The following is a 19,213-nucleotide window of genomic DNA, read 5'->3' on the forward strand; positions in this document are numbered from 1 at the left end:
GATTAGCAATGAGGGATAGGTTGGGTACGCGAGATTGGTTGAGGAGTTGGAGTGTGCTATCAGAGGGGGGTATCTTTTGTTTGGGGGAGGTGTGGAGTCGCGGGATCATTTATTTTTTGAGTGTGGGTTTGGGAGAGAGGTGTGGTCTAGTGTGTTGCGTCAATTGGGTTCAATGCATCGGGTGGCTGGTTGGGATGTAGAGTTGAGTTGGTTGTATCGAGTGGGGTCGGGTAATGGGGTGCATAGTAAGTTGTTCCGTGTTTTCTAGTGTGCTTTCATATACTACATCTGGCAGAAGCATAATCAACGACTGCATGGAGATCGACCAAGGTCGATGTCTGCTCTGATTCACTTTATGATCTCTATGGTTCGTGCTCATGCTATTTCCTGGTGGGTTGACCTTCTTGATCTTATCTAGTGTGTGTACGGATGTTTTTTCTTTTCGAACTTCACATTGTTCTTTGTTTTGTTGTAGCCCCTAGTTTGTGAGGGTTTTGGTTCTTTTCTCTGTCTTTCATCTTGGTGTTTTGCGAGTTTGCGTTTATGTGTTGGTTTTGTTATGGTCTTATCCAGTTTGTTTTGTTTTGGTTTTATTGTCCTGTCTTTGCTTGTGTTTTGTTGCCTTGATCTCGGACTGTGGGATCCCCTTTATTGTTGTATAATAATATCACCTATTTTTTTTTAAAAAAAAGGAATGGGAAGAGAAAACAGAAAAGTCATCCCTCACCACGTCGACATCTCCACACCAATGAAATGAAGGAAAGACAAAATTGGTCTTAATTTCGGTGTAAATTTTGGAAACCTTAATTTTAGGTTGACGAGCCTTAATAGTTAATATAAACAAAAGATATTAGCAATTAATATAAAAATCTAAGAACCATTCGAGTCTTAAAAGGTACTTGATGGCACTCTTGTAGAGGCATGTTTGACGGTTCCACAAGCACACATAATCTATTTCCCATTGTCGATTGATTTTTGGAGTGTGCATTAACACAAACCTAATTGAAATTTAATGCAACTGAATGAGTTTCAATGGAAACATTGGAATAAACTCATTTAGGTATGCAACAAAACAAAACAAAATTTTATGTAACGATCTGTTATTTCTATAATACAAGCCATCTTTCACATATATTTTAAAATAAAAATCAAAAAGGAAAAAACAACGAAAGAAAACTATGGGATTTTAGAGGGCTAAGATCTTGTGAAGTACAAGGTAAAAGTTCTAAGAAAATTCCACAACCACCCTGGAGGGAGCATGCGTTTTCAAGATCATTTCTTCGTATTCATCAATAGGATCTGAGAGAGCAATAATAGCTCCTCCAGCTCCAATGGAAGCTTCTCCTTTATGCAAGACGACTGTTCTAATTACAATATTAAGATCAAATGTCTGATTATAGGAGATATATCCAATGCAACCTGAATAAATACCTCGAGGACAACTCTCGATGGTGTCGAGGAGCTCCATAGACCTCAACTTCGGTGCTCCAGTCATCGAACCACCAGGAAAAGCTGCTTTTATACAGTCAATAGCACTTACATTTGGCTGTTTCTTGCCGCGAACTGTGCTCACCATTGTATGGACGGTTGCATATGACTCTATTTCCATCAGAAGTGGAACGTGAACAGAACCCGGTTCACACACACGACCAAGGTCGTTTCTTAGAAGATCGACTATCATTAAGTTTTCAGCTTGGTTCTTTTCACTGTCGTGAGAAAGCAGATCATTTTATTATTGGGGCTAATGAGGTATCTGTTAAACTGAGTTATAATCAAATGTTTAATACAATCTCAAAAAGAGTAAATGGAAATTGAAAGGCATCCGTTGTTTCTAAAAATGGAAAATCGACGTAGATCATGCTTAAGTGTATCCAACCATAGGATATGAACCAATGATAACATTGTGACAAAGAAAGCTCCTAATGTATTTAAATTACTAGCATGGTTTTTCAGCACTAAATTTGAAGAACGTACCTATACTGCAACTGCATTTTGAGCTGTTCGTCTTCCTCTGATGTCACTCCTCGCTTTGTCGTACCTTTAATGGGTTTCGCTTCCAAAACACCATCCCTATTCAATTGTAGAAACCGTTCTGGTGATGAACAGCAGATGCATATATCTTCTTTTGAAAAATTTAGCCAAGCAGCATAAGGTGCCGGATTTGTTTCTCTGAGCCTGAGGTAAAGTCTCAGGGCGTCAGTTTCCTCAATTTTTTTCCTAATTTGGGTTGTGAGGCACAACTCGTAGCTTTCGCCGTCTTTGATGTATTGCTTACACTTTTCAACATCGTTTATATATCCTTCCTTAGATTTCTCAGCAACAAAATCTACTTTGCTCGGTGTAAATGACACATTGAGTGAGCTTTCTTCAATTAACTTATCTGGAACGGAAGTTCTCAAATCCATAAGCTTAAGCTCTGTATCATCCAACCATGATGTAGAAGTATTGCATTCTTCATGTATGGATAACAGGTAAACATCATCCGAGGAGTGATCAATGACCAAAAGATTGTCGGCGAAGAAAAAACACGCATCTGGAGTCCAAGACTTATGTTTGTTGAACGCTGCACCACATTCTACTTTGAGTTCATATCTACAGAATATAGAGGGCTCTATGTTAGAAAAATGCTGTCTTTATATTAGAATTGCCGACATTGTGGAACATTTTTCTTTTATGGAATTATTTCATAATTTAATTTCAGAAGATACAGAATCCTTGATTTGCTATTCATATATCTTCCAGCGTCTAGAATGACATGCAACGAGAGAGACATCTGAAAGCACATCAAAATGCATAAACCCATACATAAAGTTACCTAACCCATCACATACTCTCAACTCTTATGGATTTCTTGGAAGACAGTCTTTGGAGCTTTAAAACGATAGTCAGTTGGCTTAAAAATGTTCAAATTATAGTTGAATTGATATCACTAAAGAGGCCCATGTTCGTGTTAGAAAGAAACTTCATTCTGATCTGGGTTTTTCCTTTAGGGGATGGGCCATGACTTTCAATTTTGACAAAGCCCACAGCTGAGCCTAAGAGTAAAAGTTCTAGAAAGTTCCTTATGTTATGTTATGTTATGTATACTAAAAGCATTGAAAGCGGAGTTTGAAAGAGGGCGGGCAAGATGTTTTCTAGGCATTGGGTGAAGGAAATGGTCACGGGCCTCGTGGTAATAATAGAGATTGTGTTGACTCTGTAGATTCCCTATGGCTTTAGTAGTCCAAACAATATGGGGAAGGTTGGGAAGTAGGGAGAGTTCCCTTGTTCGAAGTAAAAAAAAGAAGTTTTGTTAGATTAGAAGGAAACACTCCGAGTATCTCATAGCTAGAGGAAGTAGGAGAAGTAAGAGAAGTAAGAGAAGTAAGAGAACTTAGAAGAAAAGTGCTCCCTTTCTTCGTGTGTCAATTTCTTCAACAAGGATCCCATCATTAAGGAAAAAAAATGAAAGTTATACAACATGATGGGGGAGCAGATGAATCTCTATTTTGGTGAGCAAGGAGATCACCATAGGAGGTGACTGATCAAACAATGCTGGCACTACACCCAGTAGTCCAATTGAATGCCTAGGAGATTAAGGAGCTAGAGATGATTACATGGTTGGCCTGAACTTCTGAATACCGAACTACCAGAGTTAAAAGAAGTTCAGCAGGCTTTAGTCCATCCCAAATGGAGTGGTCAGGCAGGATATCTTTAGGATGGATTTCTGCTAAGCTCCCATGTTCCAGATGCAATCAAAGAAGTCAAACACAAAAAGGAAAACGGGCAGGGGAAGTTGAAGAAGCTGATCTCCACAGTTAACCACGAGCAAGGAGTTATCCCAGAAACCTCATGTGGCTGAACTCGTCTTCTATGGTGATGATCCAGCAGAATGTGAGAGGCCAAGGTGCTAGACTATTTTCTAGGTCTTATTTTAATGCATCTTTTTAGACTTCAGTTAAGTATAAGACTTATTTTAATGCATCTCTTTAGACTTCAATTGTCAGAGATTTGTAGCTATTTGCTGTCTTATTTTCCTTTTTGGATTGAAACACTTTCCTATATAGCTAGTTTGTGGCTCCTTTTCTTGAGTTGTTTTCCTTCATGTTTTGCAATGAAACCAACTTTTTTTAAGAATATATATATTAATTGGAGAAGAAATGAAATTATAAGGGTTCAAACATATAACATTCTGTTCAGATGATGGATTACAGTAAATTAAATATTATTTTAATACTTTAGGCATTAACACATAAATATGTAAAGACAAAGTTCTCTAATTTATCATTTAAAGAAAAAAATTAGATCCTCATTCACAATTTATCCCTATACTACACCTAAATATCAGAATATAACCAAATAATTAAACCACAAGGGTAAACCTCCATTAAATAGTGAAACGACCAAAAAGACTTGCATAATTCTGATCCTGCTCTGAAAGACCTTTACTCAGTTATCTGAAATAATGCTTCACCTAAGAAGATAAAGATTTTTCTTTGTTTTTTATGCCTTTTGTTGGTCTTTGACGTTGCCTACCAACATCTTTGATTTCCATGCATCAATTTTTGTTGGACATCCATTTCATGGTTCGAAGAAGGCGTCGTGGTTTGCTCTCAACAAAGTTTCTCTGACTTCTTTGGGGCGAGTGGAATGGAAGACTGTTCAAGGACTCTTTTCGACCTTTGACACTTTTATGGACTTATTATTATTACTATTATTTTCTGCTATGTATAGTAAATGTAAACACCCTTTTTCTCATTAAAGTTTTTCTAATTTAATCAAGAACATGAAACTTTTCACGTAACACACCTTTGGGTGATTGAGAGTTTATACTCCTTATGATGAATGGAATTTGTTTCTTCTATAAAAGATTAAAAAATAAATTACAAGATAATAAATAAATAAAAGTACAACTTTAATGAACTTTAAAGAAGCTGAAACTTCCATAGTCGTATCATGGTGAGATTGTGCAAAATAATTTAATCTGCTATACTGATAGTAGTCACTTACCCGAAGTAGCCAACATATCCACCATGAAAGTTAAATGGAAGCTCGTCATAGTCTTCACTTTTGTATTGAAAAGACGAAAGCTCCTGTAAAAATTAAGCATCAAAATGCTTGTTTCAGCAATTGCAATTGATTAATATGTTTATATCACTATTATAATAGATAGAAAGATGCAATAAAAAATGCACAATACTAAAAGTTATGATTACGATGTTCAACATTCATTTACAAGAAGGTAATTGAACAAGTCACATCTTGTCCTCACAAACAAATTCAGACCTATGGTTACCAAAGATCTTATAAAAAAAATTTAAAAAAGAAAAAAAAGAAAAAGAAAAAAAAAGATAAGTGGCATCTCAAAAGAGTAACAAGACTATCTAGACCCCAACGTAGCTCTTTGACAGCTGACTGATATCCAAAAAGAAAGAACAGCTATGTTTTTTTTTTCTTTTTGATAAGAGAATAGTTTATGTTGAATAATAATAGCATTGAGCTTTGCATTGCAAATTATTGCGCAGGTTATAAACAACAAAACCAAAATTCTTCAATATCAAGATGATATCAAGAAAGTACCTTGTTTAGATAGTCAAAGAAACCATCCTTCAAAAATGTTTTGGTTGCCGAGCCTTGAACATCCTCAATTGATAGATAGCCGCCTCCTTCAAAAGGATGACCACTGAAAAAGAATGTAATTTACTTCCGTAACCAGCAATTAAAGATAGATAAGTTGTATTGTTTTCTCCTTTGGAGCATTTACATGTTTAATTAGGTATAATTTATAACCTAGAAAAACTAAAATGATTATGAAGACAAACTAAGAAATCCGAGCACAATCCTAAAAACCAGAATGTAATTCCAACCTTTCATCTGATAACTGGAAAACCATTTGTTTCCATAGTGATCCACCTTTTCCTCCCATGAATGAAAATCGTGCTCTTCCCTATATAAATTCAGCATAAAAAAAGACAATGATGAAAATTTCATTGGAAAGTAAATAATAATAATAATAATAATAATAATAATAATAATAATGATATGATGATGATGATGATGATGATGCTGCGAGCAGTTGGACTAATGTTGGTACATGATCTTTAAACTACAAGTTAACAATGCAGATACAAAGAAACTTGGCATGACGACACAAATATAAAGCATTTTTAAACTACAAAATTCATGACCTTTTAATTTCAATGACATGTACCTATAGAAAGCATAAATGATCAAATATAGAGAGAAGGCTTATAATAGTACTGATTGTTCTTTTCAGATGAGGTGAAATATTTTGCAAGTTGTAACAGAAAAGAAAACATGCAATCGAAGAAAGACAAACTGATCAGATGATATAAAATACGGAAATATAAAAAGTTATAACTTATAATGCATCTACTGTTTCTCTAATTCCCAGATTTATCTATATCATTTGAACCTGTAAAAACAAATTGTAATGATTGATTCTCTAACATATACAGGTGCCCCCATATTATCCATAACTAGTACTCCAAGTAACTATTTTCTTCATACAAAACATAATCTATATTATTAATTTCGTTAATAAACGATAAATTAGAACTCGCAGACATGAACTTCACCCTCATTTGGCACTAGTGATCAATCATACTACATCCTGCTAGCAATATTATGAAGGATTGGGACTTTTGAGAAGTTATTCCAACGGATCTTACTTTGAACTCTAACATTGTGAATCAAGAATGCATAGGCCATATATAAATCTATAATGCTAAACATGACTAAGCTAGAATCAGATAAATTAATTCAATAGATGACCAGACCTTTTCAATCGATGAACTGTCAAGCCAAAACGTGTTTTCAGCTTTATGATGTCCAAACAATTGATAAAATATATTTCTAGCACCACCAACTTCAGAAGCCAAATGATTGTATTTCTTCCATGTCAACTTCAGAAATTTGACTCCATTGCTGGGATATGAAAGATTTACAAGATCAAACAGGCCAACATCTTTTCTACTAACTCCATTAAGTTCAATACTTCTACTGGGAAAAGCCCCATCACTTAATTGATCAACCGGTTTCCTTAGTATTATTTGATTTCCTGGGAATCCGCAAACATTTTTGTTAAGTCATCCAACATACAAGCTTAAAAATACACTCAATGTTATGTAATAATGACATAAATTAAATTATTTGCACTAGACCAAAAACATTCATTCTCAAAGTAATTCAGTTAAACTAGGAAGTCTCGAGTATAGGGTAAGGAAATGTTGTCATTCAATTCATGCAGCAATTGTGATTTGGCCTCCAAAGTCATGGACAAGTTTTCATTATAAATAATTTTCCGCACATGCTAACTTACAAAATAATTGAAAACTCTGGACTCTGGCAAAAGGTAATTTAGCTAACACAATCAAAAGCATATAGTGCATATACATGAGTCATGGATTAAAGCACACAAGAAAATAAAAAATCGCAAAAATCTTACCAGAATAATCTACATTTTCTTTGCGGGTGACTAATGGTCCATAGTTAAGCCAATGATCCTCTGTGATTTCTCTAAAATTTTTAAATATCTCTCTGCCAAAACAGGTTCCAATGCTCTCTGGATGAAACTGTAGATCATGTGGAAACATAGGTACTGTAAGCCTGATAACTCAAAGCTTGTTAATCACAAACAAAATAACACACTCTACCTGTACACCATAATGAGGCCTGACGGAGTGCATGACTGCCATGAGAACTTTTCCATTTTGCTTATTTTTATGGCCGTTGAAAGGCCAAACACGCAGAGATTTTTGTACTTCTGACCTAGAATTACTAGAAACTGTGTCATGAGCATCTGAAATTGAGGAAGCATTGCTAATCTCAAGAAATGATTGGGTATCTGTAGAACAGGTCCATGATATAGGAATTAATTCATTGGGAAGAGATTCAGGATCTATTACAAGTGAATGATATCTTACAACCTGCAACAAGTCAGCCAGAAGTGTCATCGTGATATTGTTTTGGTCCAAAACAACGTATTCTTTCCATGGTAGTCAACATCACTAAGTACAGGTTACTATAGAAGTATGATGAAAATTCTTGTTAATAGTTATTTGGGGCACATGAAGAGCCTCGATACTGATAAAATATTAAGTGTCATGTCGTTACTGATTTTGATGATGCAAGTAACTTCTTATGATAAACTGAAGTTTGGATACTGCTGTATTTTATTTTTCTTTCTTTATTTTTGGAATTTCATGTGAGTAAGAAAATTGCCAAGTCTCTGCCATTGTTCTTCATTGTGAACAACCTCATAAAATACTAGCAAGGAATGATGCACACTATATCACTTTGTAAAAGTAAAAAGAAGCAACAAATATAACAGCATGAAATTAAAACTGACCTTAGACCCTGAATTTCTCCCAGACGGTATGCCATTGAAAAGACTACAACCATTGTGCTCAATTTCGCTGTGCAAGAGATAGAGAAAGGAGAAATAAGTACACGGGTGAACATGCCATATTAACCAATGTTAAAAGAACCGATAACAAGAATTCAAAAATCAAAACTAATTCATATCATTAACAATAAAGCTCCCTGCTCCCGCCATAATATTTTATTTTATAATTCATACTCCGAACAAATGGACCTGTTCACAAGTGAACAGAAAATATACCAAGAAAGTTTCTCTATAATACCAAGCTTACCTTAGGCGCCCATGAACTGGCTCATTTGCATGAACAACTTTAGCTCCATGCACATAACCTAAAGCCTGCAAAAATCATATGTATAAGAATATCATTTAAAAAGAAGTTTAAACTACCCTTGCGAATTGGGAGGAAATACCTGGTGCCCAAGACAAACACCTAAAATGGGAATATCCTCGCACTCGTGGAGTAAACGTAGACATATTCCTGAAAGATTAAATGTTCCACGATGAAAGTAAAGTTATCTAAGCTGGAAAAATGTAGAGATAAACAGCTGAAATCCTTCAAGCAAACCAAATTAAATTTGGCGAACAATGTTCTGACTACAATGCAAATGCCATGATAACAATTTATCAAATGCCATGTTAATGGAAAATTTCAGAATAGGACTAGGATGTTAATGCAAATACCATGATAGATAACAATATCTGTTACGATATTATTCCAGTCAAAATTTCAGAATGATCCTTGATGGACATAGATTACAGAAGGGTAAAAATGCCACATTTATATCATTGTCTGTAATCACTCACCTATATCATTGGCACATGTTGGAGAACCAGGCCCAGGAGATATAACAATATTATCAAATGCCTTTTCTTCATACAAATAATGATATAAATCTTCCCATGTCCAGTCATCATTTCGTATGACCACAGGAGGCACTAGCACAAAACCAAAGAAGTATAAGAGAGGCGCAAGAACAGTTTCGTTCTTCAACTGCATCCACTTCAATAGCAGTAAACTTCACCATCACCTAGCCTTTACCGAAGAATAATTACAGTGTTCAGTTGTTTTATTTGGTCTCTAGGTCCTAATCCCTTTTACTTGGATAAAGCAATAAATTTAGTTTACTCTATCATTAACATCAATTAATATACATGTTCGTAGATTGTGTAGTAAAGGTTTGCCATAAACAAAAACAGACAAATCTATGAACAATATACGTGCTGAAATGGATCATCATAGATTAATTGTGCCAGATACGGCATTTTTAACCCTCCAGATGAATTAAAAGATTGATAATATATAAAAACTCATTTAATTATTTTCAAGAAAAGATTTGTCCAAGTAGCCATGTTTCATGGGCTATGCTATTAAGTTATATGCCCATCCCAAACAGAAGTAAATTATTGTTCATAAGTGTGTCAAAAAGTTTATAATAAAAATAAAAGCTCTCAACAATGAGTCTCCACAGTTCTTCATTAGGTGCAGGGATCATCTGCCAAAACTTGGACAACCAAAGAGCTATGAATGTTACTCCTGCTTAGAGAAACTTCGTGTTTTTTAGTTTTTCAAATGGTTCATGACCTGGGGATTTTTGTTTTGAAATTGAACATATACTTGGAGGACCACTTTCAGTCAAAACCAGCTGAGTAGTACATACTCACAAGCACTCACAAGAATAGAACCACGAAAAATCATCATAGGTTGGTAAGCAGATAATGGCACACAAATGAAGAAAAATGAGGCTGGCTCATTCCAATAAAGAAATATGAAAAATTATAAACTTTTATGAAGGAGAGACAGTAAAGCAAAATGGATATGCATGAACCACGAACAACGATCAAAAGAGATCTCAAATGATATGCAAAAACATAAACATAAGCAGGTACGGAGATAGAAAAGACTTACATCCATTGATGACTGACAAATCTTGGTAAATATTGTATGTGTAACTATCATAGTTGTCAATCAATAACGTTCTCACAAACTCAAGCTTCAAACGAGGCTTATGTTGCTGTTCCTTCCTCATGAACGATCCTTCCATAAGCTTTGAAGTTGTCGGACTTGATAAAGACAACATTCCAGCATTTTTCCTTAATGCTTTACACTGTCTTTTCTGTTCGAGATAATAAATTCTTACAAAACCATTCGATGCGACTGAATTCAAGCTTGTATACAACATACCGCCATCCCGAAAGTTGAGCTCGGATGGCAATGAATGCAAACCCGTATTCATTTTTTTTTTTCCTATTCTTATGAAGGTGTTAATGGTTAGATATAATTACATCCATAGTTTCCACCTCCCATCCAGCTCTGCATTAAAAACCAAAACCAAATACACAGTCAAAATATATTTTTTTAAAAAAAAAAAAAAAGGAAAGAAGAATAAACAAATTCAATCAGGTTCCATTTGAATGGTCACGACTCACAACAACTACAAAAGTAAACACTCGATCTCAAAACTGATCAAACAGTTGGTGAGTTCTATTAAAATCAGACAAGATCTGTACACAAAACCAGCTCTAAACCAATGCAACTATTACCAACATTCAGTTTCAGAATATTCAACCGAATCTTCTAAATCCGATATTCAGACATTACAGTGACCAAATTCAAAAGGCTTCAGAATCAATTAGAAGCTAGATGTTGGACATGAACAGCACCATTGAGGACTAAAACAAGCATAAAAATAGGCGGAAAAGACAGGGGACAGAGAAACTGCAAACGAGAAAGATTCCGCAACAGATTCAAACGGGAAAAGAATCAGACTACAATTTAAAAAAGGGAAAAAAAAAAAAGAGGAAAGTAAGCTGAAAAGATAGTGCGTTAGAGATTGAAACCTGGAGAGTGAAGCCGAGAAGGGGAGAGCGGCAGAGCACAAGAGATTGAATATAGAAATGGCGGTATTTATGGTGGTGTCCAAAAGGGCGGGACGTGCTCTTTGATGAACCAACTGAATTTGATACGGAAATTCCTCGTTTGAGGCCGTATGCTACCGATTCCAAATTCATTTTATGAGGCTATTATTTTATTTGATTCAATCCTTTCCCTTTCGTTTTTAATCTTCAATTCTTACATCATAATGCCTCCAAAATCGTACATACAATGGATTTCTCATATAAATACTCCTAATAATAAATAATAAATGGATTTTTTTACGAGGATCCAAATTCAGTTTCGCTAATTCCAAATGAAGAATTTTGAAAACATCACTCACAAAGCTATCACCCAACATTAAATTCTCTCCCATTTTTATTGCTGGTCTTACTCATTGCAAATTGATATACAATTTAAAAAATAAAATTCCGCTATATAACAAAGATCAACTATTGCAATCTATTGGTGATAGACTATATCTCTAATAGTATAGATTATAGATTTTTGTTATATTTATAATTTTTTTAAAAATGTTAACACTTCATTATTAGTACTGCCAATTAAAATACTTCATTTAAGTATTTTTTGTAAATTATTTCATTTACAAGAATGCATGTCGACGTCGATATTTCATTTGAGATATCGACATCAATATTTTAATCTTTTATTTTTTTTAATGAAAGATGATTGTTACTGACATTAATTCAAAACAACACAGCAATCCTATCATCATCCACGACTTGGACTAGCCAAATCGGGAGATTCTCAGTCCACAACTTAGAAGAAGAATTTTGAAAAGCGAAAGAGGTCGAAGCATGGGGCCACCCTATTATGGTTCCTATTAGCAAACATGAGGCCCCATATTTTAGAAGAACCTCATAAATTAAACACCTCATCATATATTACTCCATAAGGAGATAAACAAAACGACATTGAATGTAACCTACAAACCACCTCACGACCATCAGTCTCCACACAACGAGCTTCATAATCTACTGCCTCCAAGAGCATCAAACCTGAGAGCAGGATGGAAATCTCACTAGCCTCCACAGCCAACCTCTCTAACTAAAACGTAGCCTTAGCAGTTGTTGCGTCTAGTATGATTAAAGAAATTATAGTCTTATGTCGTACTAGTGATGATAATTGCAAACACAAAGAAACAGCGTGTGTGAAATATCAAGAAAATATCAACGAATAAAGCAAGGTTCAGAAGCATTTACTAACATTTTCATAAGTTATGCCCTTTTAGTGCTTTTAAGCCACAATACCCTATTTCTAGAGTGCATGCTTGGGTTAATTTCAGAAAAAATGGTTAACTTTATCTCTAAAGTCATTTCTTTCCTCGTTTCACAAGTTCCACAATCAATTACTCTCTTAAGTAGTTGATTATTTATACTTAAACCAATCTCTCAATCAAAGTTGAGCAATGTTAATATTTACACATTAAACAAGATGAACTTTGATGCAAGACTTAGTAAAAATGTTAGTTTAACTTCCTCACCTCATTGAAGAATTAGTTGCTCAAGATAAATGAAAGAAATGATATGGATGAATTGAATATGGAAGAAATCATATTTATATTAAGGCACACAAATTTTTCAATCTTAAATAACTTAAGATGACAAGAGATATATAATAAGGAGTAGAGAATGTAACTGTCAAGTCGCGGACTGCAATCACTTACTTCTTTTGGCTTGTATAGTGGTTGCTTCAATAGAAGTTGCAATGGAGATGGTGGAGTTTTCTTCTTGTTTCAGAGAGGAAGATTGAGTTCTCACTCAAAATTCCTCAAAGAAAAGCTTGAAAGTTGGATGATAATGGTGGAATTATGAAAGAGTTTGGATAGAGCTTCAATCGGTCTCTCGATGAGAAATCTGATACTTAGACACTTTTTAGATGGGCTATTTATAGGTGTCAAATGGAAGCTTCTTTGCATTTTTCTAATGATACTCTGGTACCATTGCATTTAGTTCCATGTCCTGCTATGCCGACTACTTGCGTCATAGGTTCATTGGTTCTATCGCGACTGTCTCAAATCAATTACCAACTTGCATTTTGATTTGACATCCATCGTCAATGCATTTTTCTTTTTTTCTCTTCGTGTTTTCTACTTAACGTCTGGTTCTCTATGTGCAAAATTGAGCGTCGATCTGATATCCTTTAATGCATCCACGACCGCAACTTTTGTTTCCTTTGTCAATTTTTGTTTCTCTTCATCCTATTCCCGTGTTTAATGATGTTAGATTTTATAATTTTCATAATTATATATTTTGTAAATGCATAAACGCAAAGTATGATTAGCTACATGAATTTCATACCAAGTTAATACATTTTCTCCCAAATTTTCCTAACTATTATAAATAAAAAGGTATTATAACTTGTGTTTCTACGAGTTATCAACAAATACTACTTTCCCATGGCAATTGCGAACCACTGCCCCCAACCCAACACTCAATTTCTCTGGATGACACGAGACATTAACATTTAGCTTGAGTCTTCCCGAATTTGGTGGGATCCATTCATTTAACTCACCAATAGACAGAGCGTGGTGTTGACCCCTAAGTTAGGAAATTAAAAGAGGAAGGGATTAATATCGTTTACCTCTTCGTTGTACACGATAGAGACAAAAAGCTAAACGACAGATAGTGTATTGAATCGTTTACCTTTTCGTTGTACACAATAGAATCAGGAAGCTAAATGACAAAGAGAGTATTGAATCGTTTGCCTATTCGTCGTACACGATAGCGTTAGGAAAACTAAACGATAGAGAGGGAATTGAATCATTTACCTCTTCGTATTCAACGATTGCATTGGAAAGGGGCAGCATGTCCAACTTATATATTGTTTCCTATTTTAGGAATACAAAAGAATTAAAAAAATTATTTAATGAATGACTAATGGTATGATGATACATGGCCCAATACATAGAGAAAGAATATTTATTTGTTATTACCCAATCCTAACAAATTTCTGGAGCATTAAGGAAATACTCCTTCATGACTCACCTCTGTGACATGACATTCTTCAACTGATGTATTTTCTTGCTCTTCTTTGATAGCTGACGTGGCAGAGTCTCTAACATCCCCCCTCAAACTTGTAGGGAATTCAACTATCCCAAGTTTGAACCGTAAGTTGAAGAATTGAAAGTGTGTTAACGGTTTTGTGAGGCAATCGGCTAATTGATCTGATGAAGGCACATACCTGATTTCAAGCTTCCCTTTAAGGACTAGGTCTTGGACAAAATGGACGTCTATTTCAATATGTTTGGTCTAAGCGTGGAAGACAGGGTTGTTAACTAATGCCCCTGCACTAACATTGTCACACCAAATTATTAGTTTGGATGAGTGAGACTATTGAATCTCGCTTAGGAGCTGCTGAAGCCAAACAATTTCTGAGGCAATGTGTGCAAGGGCTCTATACTCCGACTCGGTACTCAATCGAGCTACTGTTATCTGTTTCTTTGAAGACCATGAGACAAGGTTTCCACCTACAAGGACACAGTAAGCAGCTACTTACTTTCGGTCATAAATGTTTGATGCCCAATCCGCGTCTGAGTAGGCTGAAACTTCAATGAGGGGCTTGGTTGAAATAGCAGTCCATAGTTCTTGGTACCACCGATGTACCGAAGGACTCTTTTTTTTGCTTGCCAATAAGCATCTGTGGGAGCTTTGAAAAATTGACTGAGATGATTTACCATATATGTGATGTCTGGATGAATGTAAATTAGGTATTGAAGAGCTCCAATTGTACTTCTATATAGATATGGATCAGTGAGGGGAGCTCCATCAGAAATAGACAAGTGTTTGCCTAAGTAACTAGGTAAGGCTGCAGGTTTCAAGTTTGGAAAGCCAATCCTCTATAGTAGATCATCAACATACTTGGACTGATTCAATATAAAACCATGCTCTAGATATTGAACTTGTATACCTAAGAAGTAATTCAACTTGCCCAGATCTTTGAATGCAAACATGCTGTCTAAAGTGGCTACTAACTGAGAGATCAAGTTGTTGTTATTACCTGTCACTATTACATCATCAACATAGACAATGAGTAGAATAGTCGAGCCCTTTGAGTTTAGTATAAAAAGTGAGGTATCTGCCTTTGAGTTTATGAATCCCTAGCTGGTTAGAGTAGTATTGAGCAGATCATTCCAGGCCCGAGGGGCCTGTTTTAGTCCATATACAACCTTGTTCAACTTGTACACATGATTAGGGAAACTAGAGTTTACGTACCTGGGTGGTGATGCATATAAACGTCTTCTGTAAGTTTCCTATTGAGAAATGCATTGTTGGAGTCAAGTTAACGAAGAGCCCATTCTTTGGAGACAACAATGCTTAGAATAACCCTTATAGTTGATGCTTTGACCACAGGCTAAATGTCTCAAAGAAGTCAATTCCAAGATGTTAATGAAATCCTTTGGCTACTAGGCGTACCTTGTATCTTTGTATTGACCCATCTGGATTCTTTTTAAGCCTGGAGATCCATTTATTGGCCAGCACATTAAAGGATGGTAAGGGAGGAACCAAGTACCAAGTCTGATTGTTGATGAGAACTTGAAATTCAGTATCCATGGCTTTTCTCCACTGAGGTGTAGCAAGAGCATCAGACACTCGCGTTGGTTCGGTTAAGGACCAATCAAGTTGGATAGTGCTTAGCCAAGCTTTTGGTTTTAAGATACCAGCTTTGCCTCTCGTGATCATAGGATGAGTAGGTTGCAAAGGATGAGGCGGATTAGGAACAGAGGATGTATGCGGGTCATTGAGAGACATAATGCTAGGTGACCGAGTGGAAGGGGAAGGACAGAGCAAGGGAGATTGAGTGATTATATGGTCTGGAAAAAAGCTGGACATTACATCTGGTATTGGGGAACAGGGGGGAGCTTCAATTGAGATATAAGGAAGGGGAAAGATTGGATTGACATTAGTCATAGGGATATTTGAGGGTGAGGTGCTAATATATTGATTTGAAGAAGACTGTGGAAGCTAGATGGGAACAGTGTGCAATAGTGTACTTATGTTAGGAGAAAGCACTTGAGGACCACTGTTCACTGTTGGTTTGTGAGTTGATCAACTGAGCACCTAAAAACTATAAGAGAAAAGAAAATCTGACTCATTGAAAATGACATTTCTGGAGATGAACACTTTACCATCTTTGTTCAGACAACGATGTCCCCTGTGAACCATGCTTGGACCTAAGTAGACACATTTATCAGAGTGAAATTAAAACTTGTTTGGTTGGTATGCTCAGAGACATGGAAAGCAGGCGCAACCAAACACTCATAGTTTTGTAACATCCAGTAGTTTCCATACATCATTGTATAGGTGATTGATTATTTAACACCTACAAGGGAAGACCATTTATTAGATGACAAACATTAAGAAAAGCATCCAGAACTGAAGAGGCATTGAAGCTTGTGCTAAAAGAATTAGTCCAATCTTTACTAGGTGTCTGTGTTTCCTTTCAGCTTGTCCATTTTGTTGAGACATATAATGGCAAGAGAACCGAGATGCAATGTCTTGTGAGCTACATAATTGATGTAACTTAGTATATTCACTACCATTATCTTACTGTAGTGCTTTAATGCTTGTGTTAAACTATGTTTGAAAAACCTGAAGAAAATGTTTGAAGGCCTGTAGAGTATCAGACTTTTATTTAAGGGGATAGACCTAGAGATATCTACTGTAATCATCAATTAACGATATATAATATCTATATCCTTTAGTGGAGTTTGTAGAAGTTAGACCCTATACATCTGAGTGAATTAAATCGAATTTATGTTGTGCATGAGACGAAGAATTTGGGAAGGGTAGGGAGTGAGCTTTATCAAGACAGAAGGGTTCACAAAACTTAATCTCTTCATTCAACTTTGTAGGAGGATTACATGTTTTTAGTATGGTATCCAAAACTCGAAGAGAATGGTGACCTAGTCTCCTATGCCACAACCTTTTGATTCCACTATGTTTGCTCCAATTTTGGATAGAACAAATGCAGTAGAACTATTATTTTTGTTCATTGGATTGGGAAAACAGTTAGTCTCTTTAGTATTCACATCAATAGGGATCACCTCTGCTTCATTCAACTGATATATTCTATCTTTAAGAGTTCCTTTCACCAGTATTTGCCCCGAACATTTGTCCTTAATAACACAACAATTATTATAGAACTCAATAGAAACATCATTATCTTGAACCAGTTTTGATATACAAACCAGATTCTTTGCAATATTTGGTACACATAAGATGTTTTTCAAACTTAGATTGCAATTAGAGGAACTTAAGCATGCATTGCCTATGGAGGATATGTCTAACTGTTGTCCATTCCCTACCATAATATGATCATTACCTGTGTATTCAGAAGGGTTGGCTATGTTGTTGGGATCAGCTATGACATGGTTGGTTGCTCTATTGTCTACATACCAATTAAAGTATCTTGTAGACTCAGTTTGAAGAAATGGATTCAAGTTATGAGAAGTGACAAAGGCTGATGGATTGGTCCCTTAGTTTCCTTGGTTCTGACTGTTTCCTTTACCATTCTTTTGATTAGGAACAAATTTTCGATTGTACCTTTGATAGCATACATCTGCAGCATGTCCATACTTGGAGCAGACCTAATAGATAGGCCTATTTCCTCTGCCTCTATTTCCTCCACTATTATTGTTTCCTCTGGATCCATTGAACTGTTGCTAATTCCCTCTTTGTGTGTTACTCTGTCCAAATGTCTTGAATTTGGAAGTGTTCTGATTGAAGGCAACATAAGCTGAGGCATTATGTGCAAAAGTTGTAGTGGCTTTCGAGGTATTTTGGTGTTCCAACCATTTTTCAAATGACAAAAAATCAAACTGCATATCTAACCAGGAGATCTCTGGTTTACTTTTAATAACAAAAACCACTAGATTATACTCCTCATCTAGCCTAAGGAGTACTAGAGACACTAGGTTACAAGTGGACACTGGGCTGCTAGCTTGAGCTAAGTTATCAGAGTGAAGCTTCATAAGTTTCAACTATTCAGACATTGTCATGTTACCTTTACGGGTTTATTGAAAAACTTGGCGAAGATAGTTTTTTTCTTCCCTCGACTGAACTCCAAACAGTGAATGAATGGCATCCCATAGACTTTTAGCACTTTCGTACCCCATCAGCTGTACAACAACTTCAGGAGTCATGGAGTTGTATAACCACCCTAACAAGAGTTGGTCTGCTGTGACCCATGCTTCATACAGTGGGTTTAGGGATTTTTCTTTGGTGGAGCTTGAAGCTCCTTCTGAGGCTTGAGAATCAGCTTCACCAGGTTCAACAGCTGATGAAGCAACAACAACGAATATAGGAGGACATACCTTGGTTCCAGACATATGACTTTCGAGTCAGTATCCTTTCAAAATTGGAAGAGTTAGCATCTTCCATAGCATAAAGTTGCCTCTCTCCAACTTGGTTCTAGTTATTTGGTTTAACAGTTGATTCAGAGGGGTTGTGTTGAACTTCATTGATTCATTGGTCGAACCGGATCCTGTAACAGTGGCATTTGCCATAGCTTGCTCTGATACCAAGTTAGGAAATTAAAAGAGGAAGGGATTGGTATCATTTACCTCTTCGTTGTACACGATAGATATAGGAAGCTAAACAACAGAGAGTGTATTGAATCGTTTACCTCTTCGTTGTACACGATAGAGTCAGGAAGCAAAACGACAAAGAGAGTATTGAATCGTTTACCTCTTCATTATACTTGAAAGTGTTAGGAAAACTAAACGATAGAGAGGGAATTGAATCATTTTCATCTTCGTATTCAACGATTGCATTGGAAAGGGGTAACATGCCCAATTTATACACTGTTCTCTATTTTAGGGATACAAAAGAATTAAAAAATTATTTAATGAATGATTAATGGTATGAGGACACATGGCCCAATACATAGAGAAAGAATATTTGTTTGTTATTACCCAATTCTAACAGATTTCTGGA

At 35.8% G+C, this 19,213-nt stretch overlaps 1 protein-coding gene across 2 annotated transcripts; it reads right to left on the bottom strand.

The window, feature by feature from the left end:
* Positions 1-1,063: 1,063 nt before the first annotated feature.
* Positions 1,064-11,604, bottom strand: EMB1997 (para-aminobenzoate (PABA) synthase family protein). 2 transcript variants are annotated; one of them, XM_039036806.2, is made up of 14 exons: positions 11,222-11,604; positions 10,290-10,694; positions 9,188-9,319; positions 8,794-8,861; positions 8,655-8,719; positions 8,351-8,417; positions 7,656-7,928; positions 7,448-7,574; positions 6,780-7,060; positions 5,847-5,926; positions 5,560-5,662; positions 4,990-5,072; positions 1,975-2,592; positions 1,064-1,706 (listed from the first exon to the last, which is right to left on the bottom strand). In XM_039036806.2, exons 2-14 carry the CDS (start codon positions 10,615-10,617, stop codon positions 1,226-1,228), a joined length of 2,706 nt encoding a protein of 901 aa, XP_038892734.1. In that variant the 5' UTR covers positions 10,618-10,694; positions 11,222-11,604; the 3' UTR covers positions 1,064-1,225. The 2 variants fall into 2 exon arrangements, with proteins under 2 accessions (XP_038892734.1, XP_038892735.1); XM_039036807.2 differs by having other exon boundaries at positions 9,188-9,416; positions 11,222-11,471.
* Positions 11,605-19,213: the final 7,609 nt, after the last annotated feature.

Source organism: Benincasa hispida, chromosome 7 (genome assembly GCF_027475165.1).
Source record: "Benincasa hispida cultivar pf3 chromosome 7, pf3_genome.v1.1, whole genome shotgun sequence".
Lineage (NCBI taxonomy): Eukaryota > Viridiplantae > Streptophyta > Magnoliopsida > Cucurbitales > Cucurbitaceae > Benincasa > Benincasa hispida.

Coding starts and splice junctions, on each gene's coding strand:
- EMB1997 (XM_039036806.2), bottom strand. CDS start 10,617: ATGAATACGGGTTTGCATTCATTGCCATCCGAGCTCAACTTTCGGGAT. Junction 2,593..4,989: donor GGATATGTTGGCTACTTCGG/GTAAGTGACTAC, acceptor TATATTCTGTAG/ATATGAACTCAAAGTAGAAT. Junction 1,707..1,974: donor AAAATGCAGTTGCAGTATAG/GTACGTTCTTCA, acceptor TTCTCACGACAG/TGAAAAGAACCAAGCTGAAA.